This window comes from Rhinolophus ferrumequinum, chromosome 4 (assembly GCF_004115265.2).
Source record: "Rhinolophus ferrumequinum isolate MPI-CBG mRhiFer1 chromosome 4, mRhiFer1_v1.p, whole genome shotgun sequence".
Classification (NCBI taxonomy): Eukaryota; Metazoa; Chordata; class Mammalia; order Chiroptera; family Rhinolophidae; genus Rhinolophus; species Rhinolophus ferrumequinum.
Window position 1 is genome coordinate 26,907,186 of NC_046287.1, and position 19,521 is coordinate 26,926,706.

General features: G+C 39.0%; 1 protein-coding gene across 17 annotated transcripts in view; it reads left to right on the top strand.

The window, feature by feature from the left end:
• The window catches only part of LMO7 (LIM domain 7), a 190,174-nt gene that overhangs the window by 82,979 nt on the left and 87,674 nt on the right, over positions 1-19,521 (top strand). For 14 of the 17 annotated variants that reach the window (XM_033104126.1, XM_033104131.1, XM_033104129.1 and 11 more), the window contains exon 4: positions 10,061-10,167. In XM_033104126.1, coding sequence (XP_032960017.1) covers positions 10,061-10,167 — 107 coding nt within the window. Of the gene's footprint in view, positions 1-9,445; positions 9,790-10,060; positions 10,168-19,521 lie in introns of those variants that run through there. The other 3 variants (XM_033104135.1, XM_033104137.1, XM_033104138.1) reach the window with 3 other exon arrangements.

Consider the following 19,521-nt stretch of genomic DNA (forward strand, 5'->3'; position numbering starts at 1 on the left):
CAGAGAAGGTGGTCAGGGACATCTGATTTCTAGAGTTGACATTTGATCAGGGGTGTGAATGAAGCGAGGGAGTGCGAAAATATGGGGATGGGTGGGAGTTTTCCAGTTAGAAGGAAAAGAGGGGGATCAAGGCAGGATCAAGCTGGACCAGCAAGGATGACTGTGGGTCTACAACTGAGTGAGACAAAGAGGTAGGCCAGCAGCATTTTCAAAAGCTTCCTGGACTTTGGTGAGTTGATTTCATTTTACTCTGAAATGTGGTGAGAAGCCACTGGGGGCTTCTGAGAGCAATTTAGTTTGTTGGTAGAGATCACTGCTTGCCTGTGGTGAAGGATGCACATGTTTGTGAATATATTAAAAATCACTGAGTCGTACACTTTAAATGGGTGAATTGTATGGTATATAAATTATATCTAAAAATCAACTGGAAAAAATATCACCGGTTGGTGTGTGAAGGATAGAATGAAGGAAATCGAGAAGAGAAGCAGGAAAGCCAGGTTAAAGAACAGTTTCAGTAGTTGTGATAATTAATTTTGTGTATCAACTTGACGGTGCCATGGATGTCCAGATATTTTGTGAAACTTTACTCTTGGTGTGTCTGTGAGGGTGTTTTTGGAAGACATTAACAGTTGAATTGGTAGACTGAGTCAAGCAGATTTCCCTCCCTTATACGGGTGGGTCTTATCTAATCAGTTGCAGGCCTGGCTACAACAAAAAGGCTGACCCTCCTGTGAGAAAGAGGAAACGAGTCCTGCTTTAGTGAATGCGTTGGGATATTGGTCCTCCTGCCTTCATACTTGAACTAAAACGTCAGCCTCTTCTTGGTCTCCAGCCTGCTGGCTTTTGAACTGAAACTTACATCATTCCCTTGACTCTCCTGGTTCTCAGGCCTCTGGATGTAGACTAGGACTACACCGTCAGCTCTCCTGGGTGTCTGGCTTCTAGATGGGCTGTCATGGGACTTTGGATCCTCCATAATCTCATAGACTTTATAACATTGTACAATTACAGTGAGGGAATCTTTGGAATATTTGACAGAGAAGACTGAAAAGTGAGTCAGCTTCATAAAGCAGGGAGGGCAAAGCCTGGGCCTGGAAAAGCCTAAACAAGATCTGATGATTGAGACACATAACCTATAAGAGTGATTCTGTGGAAGAGGGGGAGTGGGAACAGCTGCACCGCAGGAACTCCAGTTCTCAGGGAGCGCTCAAGTTTGCTATGGAGTTCATTCAACAGGCTGTATTGCTTCATAAAGTGTGCCTGTTGGTGTCATTATGACGCATTTCTTTAAGCAATTACTTATCTATTTGGAGCATAGAACATGAATAATTTGAGGACAGAACTTTTCTTTCTTTTATTCTACCATTTTGGGTCACCCCCCCACCCCCATCCCCGACCCTCCACCTCTGACAACCATCAATCTATTATCAGACAGAACTTCTTAAGCATTTATTTCAGCATTTTTTTTTTTAAAGAGCAGGTAAGTTTTAGAATTCATTTTTGGTGTTAAGTTTATTTTGCATAATATGCAAGACTATACACAGTTTCATGCTGCGGTCTGACGAAGCCTGTTAACTGCTTCTATGTAGTTGTGGCCCGAGCTAGTTAAGCATTTCAGTAACGATCCTTCTGCTAGAGCACTCAGGCCTCATTCCCTGACCTGCTGCTACCCTAACTTGCCATCTCGCAGTTCTGCCTCTTGGTCTGGTTTTTGTTCCTTCTCTGCCAACAGTGCTGGAGACGAATCAAATCACCAAGCTTCTGGCATAATTATCATGGATAGTCTCCTGGGCCCTCAGTGTCACTTGGCTGGTTCCTAGCTGGTTCCTGTTCCTATTTTCACATGTGACAAAACTTGACAAATGCTCTCCTTGTCCTCAGTTCCTTTGCTGTTAGCCAGCAAATGACTGAGGCTTTTCTTTGTAGAGAAATAAGGCCCCAAATAAAACTTAAAAAACAAACAAACAGAAAACAAATTAGCTGCTTATTTTTATCACAAATAGCTATTGAATTTGGATCTCGGAGTGTTTACCTACATATGATAGTCATAAAATGTAGGTGTTTCTTCACAGTTTACATTTATTAGCTAAGCCCTAAAATAGAGGATGAATTTTCCAAAATAATAAAACAAGTTGTCAACCGACCAAAATTATGACTTAACTGGTTTCTTAATGGAAACTGTATAATTACAATGCAAATTTGGGTATATTGTCATTTCTCGGCTGCTTGGGAGTTGCTCTAAGATAATTTGAATGGTCACAAGTAGTGTGCTCACAATTAGAGTATCGTAAGAATGGAATTCAAGTACTCTTGGTGACGGCCTAATGGTGAGCTCTGTCATCCCTAGGTGATTCGTGGTCACACTAAGGAGAAACGCTCCTTTCAGTCATGTTTGGAAACATTTTTCTTGTATTGTTCTTTGTCAGAAAACTTATGTCTACAAAGACTCAAATCACCTGGAGGACCTTCTTAGAAGGTAGATTCTGACCCAGCAGGTCTGGGTGGGGCCTGAGAGTCTGCATCTCTAACAGCTCCGAGGAGATGCCCAGGCTGCTGGTGCAAGGACCACACATCGAGTAGCAAGAGTCTAGTGCAGCTGCTCTCCAGTCTGACTTTGCAGCAGCCTTGCTTGAGTAGAGACTCCGCGTGCTCCCTCTGGTGATGCGGATGTGGCTGACCGGAGCCAGTTACTCTAAACCATGGACTTAGCTCAGCTTCTTGGCCTGAAACAGTGGTGACAACCCCTTGATTGCTGGCATATACTTGCTAACTTTTTGGCTCTGTCAGTTCCAAGGGGAGAGGAGGTAGGGGCTTTGGTGCCCTATCCTAAATAGGATGAGAATGAGGTCACCAGCTCTCTTGGGTAAACTGATCTGAACCATCGTGTGCTCAGGTTCAGAGGAAGTCGATAATACGCTCTCTTTTTAAATTGAAACATCTTTCTTAGAGTAGGCATAGAACATAGAACCGCAGAGGGAATAACAGGCCAAAGTGAGCACAGGACGAGCATTTGGGTCTTGGATGGAGATCACATCCAGGTGATGTCGTTCTGGGAGCTTCGGGTGTCACCTACATGTCCATCAGGTCACAGCCCTGATCACGGCTTCACTGCTTTTCAGAATTAGTTAGGATTTTGATCTTAAAGACCCCATTTTTGTTTATGACAGCTCTTTACCTCTACACTCAGGAAATACTTGCATAAGGTCTAACTGGTTTGATGTTATGAGTAGACAGCTCCCCATTTGTTGTGATATTAAGGTTTCTTGATACAAAGTATGCCTGCTACATGTTGGAAGTCATCACACTTTAAATTTTATCAGGCAGGATGCTTTACAAAGCATACACTTTGATGAGGAGTTAGTCTTTTGTGTAACAAAATTATTCAATGTGGAAGAGAAAAAAATAGACCATAATGCTATTTATGTAAATTAGACTACACAAATAAATTGACACTTTAAAGGACATTTACTTTTTTAAGCACAATAGAGAAGGCACCTTTTAAAAAATAATTTATGGAGGTGAAATTTACATAATATAAAATTAGGCATTTTAAGGTGAACAATTCAGTGGCATTTAATACATTCACAGTGTTTAACCACAAAACATTTCTGTCATTCCCAAGTAAAACCTCTCCCCTATTAAGTGGTTTCTCCCCATTTTATCCTTCACCCCCAACCTTGGCAACCACTAATCTGCATGCTGTCTTTATGGATTTATGTATCCTGGATATCTCGTATAAACGGAGTGTGTGACTTTTAATTTAATACAATGTTTTAGAGGTTCATCCATGCCGTAGCATGTATCATCACTACATTCCTTTTTATGGCTGAATAGTATTTCACTGTATGGATATATCACAGCTTGTTTATCCATTTATCTGTTAATGGACATCTTAGTTGTTTCCACCTTTTGACTGCTGTGAATAGTGTAATCAATATGCATGTACGGGCAGACCTCAGAGATATCATGGGTTTGGTTCCACACCCTCTCAATAAAGCGAGTATCAAAAGAAAGTGAGTCGTGATCTTTTTGCTGGTGGAGGGTCTTGCCTTTAATTTGTAAAAACTGCAACATCGGTGAAGTACAGTAAAGCTTAGAGCAATAAAACAAGCTTGGACATGTACTTGTTTGAACATCTCTTTTTGATTCTTCAGGGTATACACTTAGGGAGAAGACATCTTTTAATAAAGAGCAGTAGGGTATAGGATGAGGAAGAAAACAGTAAAAAAACAAGAACGAAAATGCGAGAGCCTTTATATTGCCTGATAAGGTCTTATATGATTAATTCAACTCTGGGGCCCTGACACTCTCCCCAACTACTTCCATTCCTGATAAAACAGCAAGGAAACCTGCCTAGGTGACGTGGGAAAATGTTACTGATAAATGCTTTTGGAAGGAAAATGGGAGGAAAGGCTTTGATAGGGGAAGTATTACCAAAGACCTATGTTACCTCTGAGTCTAGTGTTAGAATATTCGTTTTGGCCTCATGTTCTCCTTTTCATAACTCTCTTTTCGGGATTTATAATAGAGATAGAGAAAAGTTAAGACTCCATAGAAATGCATAATTCTGTTCATGTTTAAAACTGGAAAATGCTGGGAGGAATTGGAACATGGTCCTACATTTGGGGCCAGGAGAACAAGAGTGAGAACTGCTCTCCCCACCTCGCCTCCTGCCAGAAACGGAGCATCCTAACATCAGAGGGTTGGGAGATGGTTGCTTTGGGGAAAGTGAAGGAAAACTTGAGTAGGAAACAAGACTATTAGGGTAGCATTAAGAAGGAAAGCTTTTGGATTTGGGGTGATCCATGCCTTATAGTAAATGGCTAGTCTTCAGTGTCACTTATTTACTCTTTAGCCCCCTGGAGTTTATGTTCACTAAGATTTCTCCATTAGATTGTTAGATTCTTTTGGCAGTTTTCATCTTTGCCATGTTGGAGCTCTTGCAGCATCGTACTCTCCCATCTTGAGACTCTCTCTTCCCTTGTTTTCCATAATGCTATTCACTTCTGCTTTTCCTCTGATTTCTCTGGTTGCTAGATTTTTGTTTTTTCTTTCTTGTCTCCTTTTTTTTTCATAACTGCCTCTTAAATATTGGTGTCTGATTGTGAATCTTTCTCTAGCTTTGCTTTTCCTAAGATGGCTCATCCACATCCTTAATTTCAACTACTGCCAACATGTGCTTGATTTCCCAAACCATGTTTTAAGATCAGATACCATTAATGGGCTCTATACCGAATTTGCCATTAGCTGGACGTCTTGATGTGGATATCTGAAACGCAGTGTCTCTAAAACAGTTTATTATTCTACTCCAAATGAATAATCAATCTGTATTCTTTATTATGTAAGCGTTGTAGCCAATCTCTATAGTGGTCCCAACAATTCTCACATGATATCTATCCCTTTGTTACCTGTAAATTGTACTTAATAAACTAAGTGATCTAAAAAGATTTCCAAGTGAAGTGGTCAAGTGCTGCCTGGCTTCCTCTTGCTGATTACAGTAAAACGTGCGAGAGTGAAGGATACAATGATAAACATGAGAGGCACAAGAATTGTTTTGAAAATTATCAGAACCCTTGGTCAGTAAATGATGCTAGAACTAAGGAATGGCCTTCAGGCGAAGATCAAATTCAGAGCAATGGCAGGAAAACAAGGTTTAAAGATGAAGCTGAGGGTGTGGTGGTAGAATTCTTTTGAGATCTTAGAAAGATCCAAAGTGGTGTCTTGGAGATTTGTCTAGTCAATCATTTGGGCTTCCAAGATGCTTAAGGGTGACGCCCCTCAGTCATCTTTGAAGACCAAGATAGAGAATGGCTTCTTTTGAAGGGATTTGTAGGGGTGGCTTTTTTGTGTGTGTGTCTGATGGAATGAAGTCCATAAGGTTCACAGAAGACTTAGCGTATTTTTGAGAAAATTGTATTTGCAGAAACATTGTAAACTTAGACTGAAAGGGACAGAGGACTACAAAATGAAGAGACCTTTAGTTCTCCAAACTTGTATGAGGAAGAAACAGATGGGGAAAAGTTAACACTGCTGCAAATGCAGGCTACTTTTAAAGGAAATGGAAAAATGATTTTTAAGGTGAACCAAGGGTCCGGAGGGTGAAGCAAAAAACCGTAAAGAAGTATTCCCTGGCCTGGAATCCTAGTAAATGGCCTGCCAGTCTATGCCTTGCAGGATTCAGAATTTGTAGACCAGTGACTCCTGTGTGGTGTTCATTTCTCCACACTTTGAACTGGAGTGTCTCTAATGGCCACCCTTCACCTGTCCCACTATTGTATTTTGGGTGTGGTGAGGGCAGGTAACTAGTCTTTTTAGTTCACTGGCTTTCAAGTTGAGAGGAACTGTGCTCTAGGGCTATACTTAAGAAACTCTACCTGAGGCACGTCATGCACACCTGGATCTGCTTTAGATGGTGAGATTCCAGACGGTGAGCTCACCTTTTAAAGGAATGTGAGTTTTCCATGTCTTGGGAAGGGTTAGTGTATTTTACATGTGGGAAGGACATGAATCATTGGGGCCAGAAAAATGAACTGTGGTCTCCAGTCCCCAAGATGGTCCCCGATAATTCTTACCTCCTGCTATTTATATTCTTGTGTAGTCCTCCTTACACTGAATAGGGCTAACCTATGCAACCAACAGGATACTGAGGAAATGATGGTGTGACTTGAAAAGCTAGGTCATCAAACAGTGCAGCTTCCATCTTGCTTTCTCTTGGATCATTCTCCCTGTCAAGCAGCCCTATGGAGATGTCCATTTTGTAAAGAACTGAAGCTTTCTACCAATCACCAGCCCTGGTTTAACAGCCACCTGAGCTGAGTGAGTCATCTTGGAAGCTGCTCCTTCAAATCCCCGGAGAACCTTCAGCTGACTGAGGCCCCACCTGACATTTCTTCAGCAACCTGAGAGACCCCAAGCCAGAACCATCCCATTTAGGCCACTCCCAAATTCCTGACCTTCAGAAGCTCTATGAAATCATAAGGTCTATTGTGTTAAGCTGCTAAATTCTGGGATAATTTGCTGTGCAGCAGTAGATGACCGGTAGAGGTACTACAGTGCGCTAATGTAAATCTGGAAATCTTTGTACGTTTTTGTGGCTTCCTCATCCTGCCTCAATTGTTATCAAGTGCTGTTGTTCTTGACTCATTCACCTCTCTCTAATTTACCCTCGTCCTCTCCACCACCACCTCTTATGACTACCCTCATAATTGATTCAAGGACAAGGGGTGGAGAGGAGATTGGAGAGAATTTGTGTGTTTATATAGGTCTGTTTTCATTCGTCGTCATGGAACAACTTAAGCCTGAAAGGAACTATTGCAGATCTCCAGGGATCGTCTTCTTTGGGGTTTATTTTTGAGGAGCCACTCTTGGTCCTCCAAGTGTATGAACTGCAGATGTTTAGAGCAGGCTTTTTCCATAAAGTATTTTATGTAAGTTGGGCTGTGAAATATTTGGGTGGAAGGGCTGGGCTAGGAAGGGCTAGGCTTCCCTGACCATGAAGAGAGAAGTATGTGCCCTTGGTAATGGGTTACAGATCCACAAACTAATCACAAATGAGGAAAATGGGGCCAGAAAGGTTAACTGATGTTTCCAAAGCCACACAGTTGATTAGTGGTAGAGCTAACTTGCAGTCCTGGCTACCTGTCCAATGAGATAAGATTTGTTTCAGGGTTGTCTTTTGTTTTTACTTTTGTTTATCTTTGCTAGTAGTTTCAAGTGAAAATGATTCCATTAACAGAACTAAATGCTTCCCTTTTAATATGTTGAGCTGGGTGTGGCTTCTTGATGATGTTTCACCAAACTTGACAATTTTATAATTTTATATCTCCCTTTAGGCAACTCTTTGCCTATGTCCTTTGAAATCACATAATAGATTATTATACCAATAGGCTCCAGTCCAGTAAGCATGATTTAGGTTACAACTCTGATCTTAGTACCACCTGTTCCTGCTGCATAGGTCATGTGTGTCTTTATGAAGTTTGTTTTAAACTTGAGCATCCTCAAACTGTTGAAAAGATTCAGCTTTTTAATATAAAGGCTTTCTTTATGAATAGAATTTATCCATATTGTATTTTTTTCTTTGTCTCTAATGAAGTGTAGTCACTTCACTTTAAGTGGTTCTTTCTAAATACTATGGACGGGTTTTGAGGCAGGTGTGATTTTTATGTATCTATCCTTATCAATCTGTACATATTTGTCAACTGAATGAATGCTATTAGGTTTTTATAAAATATGTGAAGAATTATTTTGACTGTCAGTTCAATGGGTTTACTTTTAGTTTAACTTTGTTTTAATGTTTTATAACATTTTAAACACTCAGAACCAAATTGAATTTGTGGGAAGAACTTCTTATGGATTATTTTCCCTTTTTGGATATGAGATGTACATCTTGTAGGATTTGGGGTACTGTTATATCAAACCATTTACTCTTGTCTACTTGTCCAAGGGCTACTATTTGAACTATTAATTTGAATCATTTGGTAATTACAAATAATGTAGTTTTTAGAAATTATATGAGTTTAGCAACAAAATGATCACTTTTGTTCCCCTGGAATTTGCCAATACATTATTTCCCTTTTTTCCACATAAAGTCAGGTTAAACACAGGTTAAACTGAGCTGTTCAACTTTTGACTTGTAAGTTCCTTTTATCTTTGTCCTCTTATTTAAAATGAATCATAGATTTCAGCTTTCAGCCAGGTAATTCATGCTGCCTTTTCCTGGTAGTACGCTAGAATAACCTCCCACCTCAACAAAACTTTTTTTTAATGTACTTGAGTTTCCTAGCAATCAGTGTTTCTTTTCTATCACCATACATTTCTTTGCCCTTTCCCTAAATCCAACCCTGAAGAATTCAAGCTGTTGAATTTAACCTCTTCGTCTTTCTCTCTTTATCATTCCCTCCTACTTGGCTGTACCATTCTGCCTTTTCTTCCTGTAGGAATGAGCCTGTCAAAGTGGGAAAAGAGTAATTTCTTTCTCCAAGTGGTGGGTTGCCTTCTGGTCCCTCACAACCAGCTGTTAGGGAAGGAGGTGAGGTTTCAGGGAGACGCTGAGGCTCCCACCACAGATGGGGTGTTGCCAGCATGTGTAAGTGGACAGACGTGTGTTGGCATGCGAGGAAGCCATTCTCTTGCCTGAAAAACCCTAACACAGTGAAGATAAAGAGACCACGTGGGATCATCACAAGCTCAACCCCGGAAAGGGTTTTCTTTAAGAGGAGTAAAGGTGGAAGTTCAAGCTAATTCTGCTCACCAAATGTGTGTCTCTGAAATGTACCTGACTGTAAAATAGAATATATTGTAGAAGTGTCTGGGTCACAGTTCACATGGTCGAAAAGCATTGGTTTGTGAATGGATGATTTTAGTTTTGAAATCAGATATGAGAACAACCTAGATTTTCATTTTCTGGAGGCAGTTCCTGAGGCAGGTGCAGGGCGTGAGCCATGTACCACACCTAAACTACGTGATTTAGCCAATGAACACGAGGCTTCTCCTGGGTCCTATAGTATGGTTTCCCTGTCTGTCAAGAGCCGGCTCGGCAACCAAACCCAGATTCCAGGTGTGGTATTCCGCAGTCTTTCTGTAATTTGTAATCATAGAAACAGAATGTTCCTCCTCTTATTTCCTCCCTGCCAACAGTTTCTGGGTGGGTGAATGTCAGCTGGAGTTATTTTTAAAGAGAAGAGGTGAAGCTTGTCGTGCAAAGCTGGGAAGAGGGCGTTTGTTTGCAGAGCAGAGCTGACATCAAAGTGTAGATTACTGCTCAGTGGCTAGGCACTTGTCCTATAACAGGTAATGTTTAACCTGTCAGTCACAAAGATCACAGAAACGGCGTATGCCCGGGCTTAAGATAGCACTACCGTTTATGCGCTGGAAGACTGAAAGGCTATACATGCCCATGTATTTTTTCTAATACATGTATTCATCGGTTTTGCTGCCTCCTTTTTTTGTGTGTGTTTTGCTGGCTGTAATTGGACTTTGAAGCTTGGAAATTATATCATAAAATTTTGTAACCTTTGAGAGAGAGCTCGGCTAAGCAATCACTTTCCACTTCTTTTCACAGGATAATATAAACGTTTTTTTGAAAGCTTGTGAACAGATTGGATTGAAAGAAGCCCAGCTTTTCCATCCTGGAGATCTACAGGATTTATCTAATCGAGTCACTGTCAAGTAAGTTTCACTGGCTTGTTCTGTATGTTTTAAACCTAGGGCTTGGAGCTTAAGTGAAAAGAATAACTGAGAGTTCCTGATGACTAAAAAACATCTCTGTCTTCCTCTGTTCTCATTCCCAAGCAGACTACTTAAAAAATAGCTCAGGAACTGTGACTGTAAAGCTGTAATCGGTAACATGTCACCGTCTTATTTTAAATCTCTATCCTAACTAAAATGGTAGTTTATATTTTCATGCTTGTACAACAAGGTAGTGTTTGGTTGCTAATGGGAAGGATACTCATCATGTTTATAAAGCTAATTTAGAAGTTAGATTTCACAGAGTAAGACGAGTTATTTCAAAATAGTTTTTATATTTGGAATTAAGACATACTTGCTAACATTAACGTGAGAGCGGGACACTAATTAGAGACTTTCTAATTATTTGGAAGGCAGCAGTGCCTAGGACCAAGCTATAAAGCTAATGATCTTGTCAGTTGTGGCTGATTTTTAAAAAATGAATTGGTTTTCACTCTTTTGGATATGAGATGTGCATCTTACAGGATTTGGGGTACTGGTATATCAAACCATTTACTCTTGTCTACTTGTCCAAGGCTACTATTGCAACTATTTAGATGAGAAAGTCTGAATGGGGGATGCACAGGTGTTGCTCTTAGATTTTAGATGGAAAATGGTGTTCATGTATGACTGACTGTACGGTTTCAAGAAATCTAGTTTTAAGCTCTTGTGAGATTCCAGCCCCCCCACCCTGGAAATCTAATTTGCTTTCAGTGAATTAGGACTAACTGCTGTTACTAGATAAATGTGACAGGAAAATGATTTAATTTTGTAATAATGACTGCCTCCTTATGTCGTGGCTCTTAAACCAAATTAACATTTTCCATGGAAAAAGTAGAATAAAGTGTTTATAGAAATAACAGAAATGGAAAAATTAGTTTCTGTGAATTCAGGCGAAGATTTAGTTTATATGGTTAGTATCCCTGTTGTTATAGCTTCAATAGTTATTTAAAAATTGACTGTTGAATCTTAAATATGGCCATTTTTCTCCCCTTAAGGAGAAAATAGCACTGTATATACATATATTTTATAGTACACCTTGTCATTCAGTAGTATAACCCCAAGTCCCAGGTAAGATTAATCATTTAAAAGCCTAACAATACATGTGAACAAGCCATTTTGAACCTCTGTGCTTCAGTGCTGTTGAATCAGACTTTCTAAACGACAGAGCAGTGATATGTGCAGCATCAGGATGTGTGTGTCGGCATTTCTGATTAATTGGAATAATGGAGCGATCCTAAATTTCAACCCTAAATGTCATGTTTACTTCGGCAGTATGCGAGGTCATCTCTAGTTTCTCTGAAAAATAACCATGGAAAAATCTGTTTTATTTTTTTTCCTAATCGCCATTCTCTCATGAGACCTATCTGATGGGCAAAGACATTTTTGACTTGGAAAGTCTTTTTCTTAAGTTGTTGCTGTCTATTAAGAATAGATGTCCTTCCCCCTTAAAATCATACTGTTTTGAAACTCTATAGCCGAAGTTTGAGGAGGCTGCAGGCTAGGCAAAACATGTTTGTTGGCTCCTAGTTCCAGCGGTGCTCTGAGCAAAGCTTGCCTGGAGCCTGTTTTGTGGAATGCTGGGTCTAAAGTGGTTAGGAAAAACCAAATCTGGACTCAGCTATCAGTGAAGTCACTGACAAACTGAAACCGGGAGGTCACGTAGTTACAGCTGTAGTAGGAAGTATGCAGAACTGCTTGTTTCAGTTGAAACCACAAGATCATAAAAGTAAGGTGTGCCTAAGCAGTCTGAGTGCGATCTCCTGAGTGAGAACCTTGATTCTTTTTGAGACCATTTCCTCTAATAATTCCATCTTGTTGGACCAAAGAGCACAGGGTCCACCCCGAGTCAGCTGCAGCGGAATTGAAGGGTTTTGAGCCATGAGGATGGGGTTTTAAAAATGTTGGCCACAGCTCTTATGCTCTGTGACAGTATTCTTATCAAAAGGAATCAGGTCTAAAGGAAAGCAAATGATTGCTTACTAAGTAGAAATTAATGCATGTCATTTTCGTTTTTGTTCTTATATAATGTAGAGATTCCTGTAGGTCAAATCCTGTCCTGTCCTTATTGTAGATTCAGCGAGTTGGTGTTGGTTAGACTGATGGCTCTCTACTGGGGACAGTTTTGTCCCCATTGGGACCCTTGGCGATACCTGGAGATACATTTGGTTGACATAGCTAGGGTGGGTGTGCTACTGGCATATAATGTGTCAAGAATGCTGCTAAATACTCTTTAATGAGCAGGACAGTCCCCATCACAAAGAATTTTCTGATCCCAAATATCCGTAGTGCTAAGGTTGAGAAACCCTAACTTAGAATTCCTTACTTATTTCTAGACTTCCAGCAGTATAATCATTAATCATGTGAAACGAAGAATACTGACTGACAGATTTTAACGTTCAGCTAAAATCTGATTTTTTTACTTGCTAACACATAATTTAAATATTTCTGTGTTAGTATATTTTTCCACTTACAAGGGAAGGCTTACTATAATTCGCGTGTACAGTTATGTGTGAGTATTTTGACATTATTTTGCTCATCTGTATACGTTAAAATTAGCAAAGAATGTGACAAACTATTTGGTTATGTTAAATGCTTTATCAAAACTTAGCTTCTAAGACTGCTTTAATTCATAGACCTGTTGTTGATCTTGCTGCAAGTGCAGTCTAAGATTCATGTTTGCTTGTCATACTGAGAGCAAATAAGAAAGGGCAGTTTATACCTTCCATGTTGGCAAATATGAGGTATTTTTTGTTAGTGGACAGCAGTGATAAAAGCATAGATGGCATATGGAGCCTAGGATTGTGGTGTGTCGTGAGAATGAGTGGCGGGAGCAGAAGCAATCAATTTAAAGAACCTTTGCTATTGAATAATGTCAATAATCTAGATGCTAACTATAATACAAAACCTTATTTTCCAGCAACTTGAGATATTTGATTTGAAATAATAATTTTTCACTAGTCAAACAGAACTAAGGGACTGTATATTTCTGAAATTATACATATTAATAAGTGGTCTAATTTTCTAACTGAATTAGTTTACTTCTTGCAGGATGTAGTTTGAATTTTTCCAAGCATGTTTGAATTACTCCATTTATTCTTGGATTACATATCTTCAAAAAGTCAATTGATACTTTTAATTTTAATATTCCTGACTTTAATGGATAGGATCCATCTTTGCTACTTTTCTTCCCAAAAGGCTAAATAATAAAATTTGTGACTCAGCCTCCACGAATGATAGATTGAAGTTGAACTTATCCTAGGTGTTCACTGAGATATTTCCATCCATTAATGGAGGCCATGAAATTTAGCTTCTGTACCAATGAATAACTGCATTATTATTAGTAACCATATTAAATATTCACACCGAACTCAGAAACACTACCCAATCCACAGAGAAGAAGTGGTGTGGCTCCCACAGGTCTCTGTTTGCCCCCTTTCTATTAAAGGCCGTATGAGAGCAAGCCTGGTGACCACAATGCCATGCCATAGCACACTGGCAAGCTCCTACAGCAAATGTCACGGTCTTTGTGGTGGCTGCTCGTCACTAAGAGGCACAAAGCAATTGCTTGTTGTAGGAAGCAACTCAATAGAGTAGCCCAGAGGTCCTGTATTGGAGGAATGGAAGTTGGCAGAAAGGTAGGGTTGAACATTACAGGTTTTAATTTTATATGTCCAGCAACTTGGCTCTGAAACTAAGCCCTGCATCTAAACTATTGCTCTAACCAATTAGATACTGAAAATTTTTAAGCTGAGAATTTGAACAGATTATAAACATTTTTTCCCCTTTCTACACGTTTTTTCTTTCTACCCACTTATCATTCAAATCTAGTTTTTAGCACTTCCTTAGATACCTTCTGTTCAAAATGCAGTTACAGGATGGCAATGCTTTTGACCACAGTATTTCAGTCATGCAAAGAAAATTTATTTTCTAGTACAGACTTATTCTTTCATTATTTAGGGTACTAATTAATATTTTAGGTTTAAGATGTAACTTTAACTGCTGATATTGACTTTTTTAAAAAAAGACCTATTTATCAAATGGAGGGTACAGAAATGAAGAATCTTTTTTACACATGCTAGTTGCCAAAGGAACAGTTGTTGGAGGCAACATTAGTGTTAACATATTTCCCTTGTGAAAATAAAGAAGGTTCAGAATGGTATTTTAAGGATTTAACTGTTCTCTAAAGCTTCCAAAAGGGTGTTTGATTTTGCATCAATACTGTAAGGCCATTTCTTAGGAACCAGGTTCTCAGATGGCATTCTTTTAACAGTTCGGCAATCGGACTTGACATGTGAATATATGTATGTATATTTATTTAAGATTTTTATTCATGTAAGTAAAAGTGTACCTACTTTTAATTATGTAATTTCTGCCTTTTCCTAACTTACTTAAACCTGGTTTTACATTTTTTTTCCCCTCAGATCTTTCAAATGAATTTCTCAACAGCTTAATGTTCTTTTAAAAAAGGAAAAAGGCAAACTTAATGATATCCAAACTTGGCTCTGTAATTTGAGCATGGTGACTTCCACCTGTCAATTCGTGTTACTATTTTAGAATGTTCCCTTCCTACCAAGTAATTAGAAGAGAATAAAATAGAAAGGAAGTTTGCTGCACCACACATGTCTCTATCCCATTCAGTTATTCTCTGACATTAGGTAGCTACTGAAAGGTGGACATTAACTCCTTGGGTTGCCAAAGGCTCTGTTTAAGGCCAGCAGTGAAAATGTATGGCCATGTTTTCAAATATTCTCTAATTGCAAAATTAGAGTATCTAACAGTCTGCTTAGCTGCAGAGAAAGGTGGTGGGATGAGAGGCAGGTTTGAGGCTTGGACAATCTATAGAATAACTACAGTTTTATCTGGTATTTGTCCCTCTCCATTTCTAGTTCTTAATTAATTTCTTGGGTAGATAAACAAGTTTCTAGCCGCCAGCTCTCCTTCTTCAACTCTCCACTCCCTCAAATCAAAAAAGCCATGGGGCCTGCTTCTGTCTTGCCTTGCTGTGTCAGACTCCATGTTATGGACTTTTCTATCCACGGTCTTTATCTTCACAAGTAACATGACCAATATTCATTGTTCCAAAGAGTCTCACTAGGTAGCTCATCTGATAGCAGTTGTTATAGGTCAATTCATGGGAGGATGATTAGAATATGCTTCCCTTGACCAGATAGCATTTGTTTTATAACAAGGATCTTCAAAGGTTTAAACCAAAGAAATAGGTATTTTTTTGTTGAAAAGCTTTCTTCTGTCTTTCAAGATATTATCTGTAGGGCTGACTGTGTTGTATTAGTCATACTTTTAAAATTACGTATTCTATAATGTCTGTAGTTCAATCAGTCATTTTTGAAAATGAGAGCATCACCAGTCACGAGAGATGTTAAGCATTGTTGTTGTTTTTTGAGTTTCATGCTATATTCTGGTATGATTTAACTGATTACTTGTGTGAGGTGTGTGTGCTTACATCCATTTCCAGAGCTACAGAGTAGAAAATGGCACTTAATCCAGTAAGGAGAAATTTGGGTTTTACAGAAGTCACCTCACTTGTTTGTCATACAACAAACATTGATTCAGCATCTTCTCTGTGGCATATGCTTATATACACATAAATAAAATAGAGTCCTGCCCTTAGTGGGGTTCACATTATAATTGAGAAAATGTCCCCTTAAGCTTGCAGTTAGAATACATTGTGTTAAGATAAATGCACAGATTCTCGGGGAATATAGAATTGAACAGTTATTTCAACTTTTTAATCAGGGAACACTCCAATTGGAAGTGACATCGGTTTTTCATCTGGGCTTTCAAAGCACTTATTTTCATCTACATCTAATTTTTTCCTAGATTTGAAACTATTTCAGGACAAGGGCAATACATCATTCCCTGTATCTCCTTAGTTCCTGACATCTCATGTTAAATGTTCATTTGAAAATTAGATTTGAATTACAAAGAATTCCTGGAAATTTTAAAACCTGGCTTTAAACATGAGAACTGATTATTCTTTCAGAGTTTCCTCTTTTTATTTTTATCTTTCAAAATTGTAAAGCAGATTTGGAAAGCAGTAATTGAACTTTTGGTTTCAATTGCCTTTTACCTATTATTCCAGAACAATGATAGGCATATTACAACATAATCTAAAATTTATACAATTTAAAAGAATGTGTGTTTTCTCTCAATGTGTGAGTAATAAACTAAAATTGGAACTTTGGACCATGTGTCTCTCAAAGTCATTGGTGGACAATTTAATCCTTATGCTGGTGTGCAAATGATAACTAATAATGTTTAATTGACATTTGAGGGGTGTTCCACACTTATATGAAGTTTTAGAAACTAATGTTTTCATATTACTATTACCAATCACTTTTCATTTACCAGCGTGGGCCAGGGAACTGTGTCCTACACAACGAGACTGAGAAACAACGGCTTGAAACCAGAGGGGGAGAGGTGGGAAGTGGGCGCAAGAAGGGGAAAAAAAATACCGAAGCCGCCCTTGCAAATTACCTTTGACTTTGGCATGATAAAAATCATTTGAAGAATATGAGCACACAGAAGCTTGGAGATTTCTTAACCATTCATTTGAACTGTTTCTGCTATACCCCAGAGTGAGTTTCTCAGTCACTTTCCCCCAGGATACAATAAGAAGTTCAGTCCACGTGCATCAACTATCATGAACAGATAAGCTTGGATGAGAGCAGGGATTTAGGTGGGCTTAATCCTGTCCCATTAAGTCACTTGGTGGCCAAGTAACCTTAGGTTACTTTTGGTTCCTGTGATCACTTTGCTTCGTGAACAAAACAGATGTAATTGCTGCTGTCTTGGAGTTTAGCAAATAATAAATCCCATCTGGAGGAATAACCCTAGCTATTCATATACAAGGATGTTGTAATGATTACATGAATTCAGGTATGTAAAGTGTGTAGTGCTGAGTCGACAGTAGTGCTCAGTAAATGCTATTGGATTATAATTGTGGTCGTTTTCATAATTCAGCTTTCTCTTCTCGACCCTGTGAAGATCTGTCCCTTAGAAGAACATGGAGGAAAATAATCTGGCCTCTGGCAACTTAAATTATGATCATTAGCCATAGGCTTCTTTTTTTATGAGAATTTAGGCCATCTAAACTTATCTTCTTGTAATTGGGAGCAGATATTAAAACATGTACATTTTTCTGACATTTATGTTTCGTCAGCCTTTTACAATTTGTCTATTTTGTTAGCCTAGCAAAGGGGAAGCCAGAGAGGAGACATTTACAATATTTGCTCTTGCCCCTGTGTATGTAGGACCAATACAATTTTATGATTTTTTTTGAGACTTCAATTTGTTGTGTATTTTCTGAAATATTGTAAATATTTTAATTTGATTTGGATCTGTTTCTTTAAATTGTTTATTTTCACATTTTAAAAACAAGCAAACCAAAAAAAGATCAACCAAACACAAAACCAAAACCAAAACCACTTTCATGAAACCACAACTGATTACAACACCAACCTAAATCTAAAACTTCACTTTGTCTTTTTGGTGTGTTTTTATTATCCCACTTTTCTTCGTTTCTGTGAGAAGTGTATCATTTTGGTCATGAGGAAGCTATATATATCCTTTAGCTAGGCAAGATCAGACACTGTTCTCTGAAAGGCTTTTGCAGGGCTTATGAATTATTCCTTTTGGAATAGGCATTCATAATCTTGACTTTACTGAACTCAAATGCACATTGCAGCCATGTCTCACACCGGGCAAAAGACTTAACTGCTACTTTTGGGTGTCCCCCATCTGTTTTGTCCATCAAAAGGCTTCTATACCAATGGCATACAAAGTCTTTTAAAAAATATGTCAACATTTCTGGTTTTCACCCTGGTCACTAAAAAATTATAAATAGCAATAGGCACCATTAGGTCAAAAGGCTCGCTTGTTATTTAGTTCCAACTGGATTTGTGTACAATGAAAAATAGTCAAACCAGGAAGTATATTTATGTTAATGTACTCTGACATAAGGTTATAACTTGATTTTTCTCTTTCAAAAAGTAGAGCCTATCAAATGTGAAATAGAATATGTATAAAAGCTTATTCACCATTTATTGATTATTTTTAAGAGTTTAGGTTAATGTAGTCACTCTATTTTGAGGGGTAATTGCCCTGGTATAATTTCTATCATCTTGAGCAGCTATTCCAGGTAGAATTGGCTGCTAATCGACTTGGCATCCATTTCTCAGAGACATAAACCTTTCTGAGTATTTCTACTGAACTGGGAGGCAGGGTGATGTGTCATCTTTCTTTTTTTCCTTTGGAAAAGTTTAGTACCATTTCTTTAAACACCACTGACCTAATATGCACAGTAAACCAATGAAAACATGTTTCAAAAGTGTTAGTGCAAAACCATTAATTTTAGGAACACATAAAAAAGTAAACTTACCATATAAATAACCCATATTAATGTTATTCTTAAATGTAAATGATAGTGTAATAAAATTCCATTTAAAAAAGGAGTAGATTAAAAACATGCTTTGAACACATGTCAGGTAAGCCAATTTTTTTTAAGTTAAAAAAGGAAAATATTTGGGGATCTGGTCAGCTGGGAGAAGCAGCTGCTTTAAATTAAGCTCTGTTTGCATTAACCCACTGTCATTTTAACAAGTGTTTGTTCTGTGCTTTGAGCAATTTGGGGTAGTGTGGGGACAGAGTCCCAGAGAGCAGTTTCCAGGCTCTCGGCCTCATGTGGAAAGGTGCTAGCTAGGTTATTAGAAGGCCATCAGCTGTAATCAGATGGCCATCCGCTGTGGCTGGGTGGCCATCAGCTGTTACCCGTTAGCCATTAGCCACTAATATAACTGTCGTGGCTACACTGGCAAGGAGGTTGGTTGGTTGGTTGGTTGGTTGGTTGGCTGGCAGGCAGGCAGGTAGAGATGTGGAAGGCAGATTGCGGGTCATGTGGCTCCTGCTTCCTGTGTCTCCAACCCAGCCACCAGCGAGACTATAATGGTGTGATTCCCCTATCTATGGCTCCGTGGGTAGTGATGTTCCTTTCTGGCCTCACCATATCCTGTGTTCTTGTGCTGGGAGCGGGACCTGAGTCGCTGCATGACACATGGCGCAACGAGCAGGGTATGGTGCCGGCCAAAGCTCTCCAAAGGGCATTGGAACAGTTTGTGTTTATGAACACTCAGTCTCAGGAAGCCCGTGAGGAGTGTGCCGGGAGCAGGAGAAGATGTGGACGGTTCTCTGACCAGCATAGAAAAAGCTGTGCAGCTGCTGGAGAGCTGGACATCTGTGAAGGGGTGGGAAGACGTGGACTGTTCTCCGACCAGCATA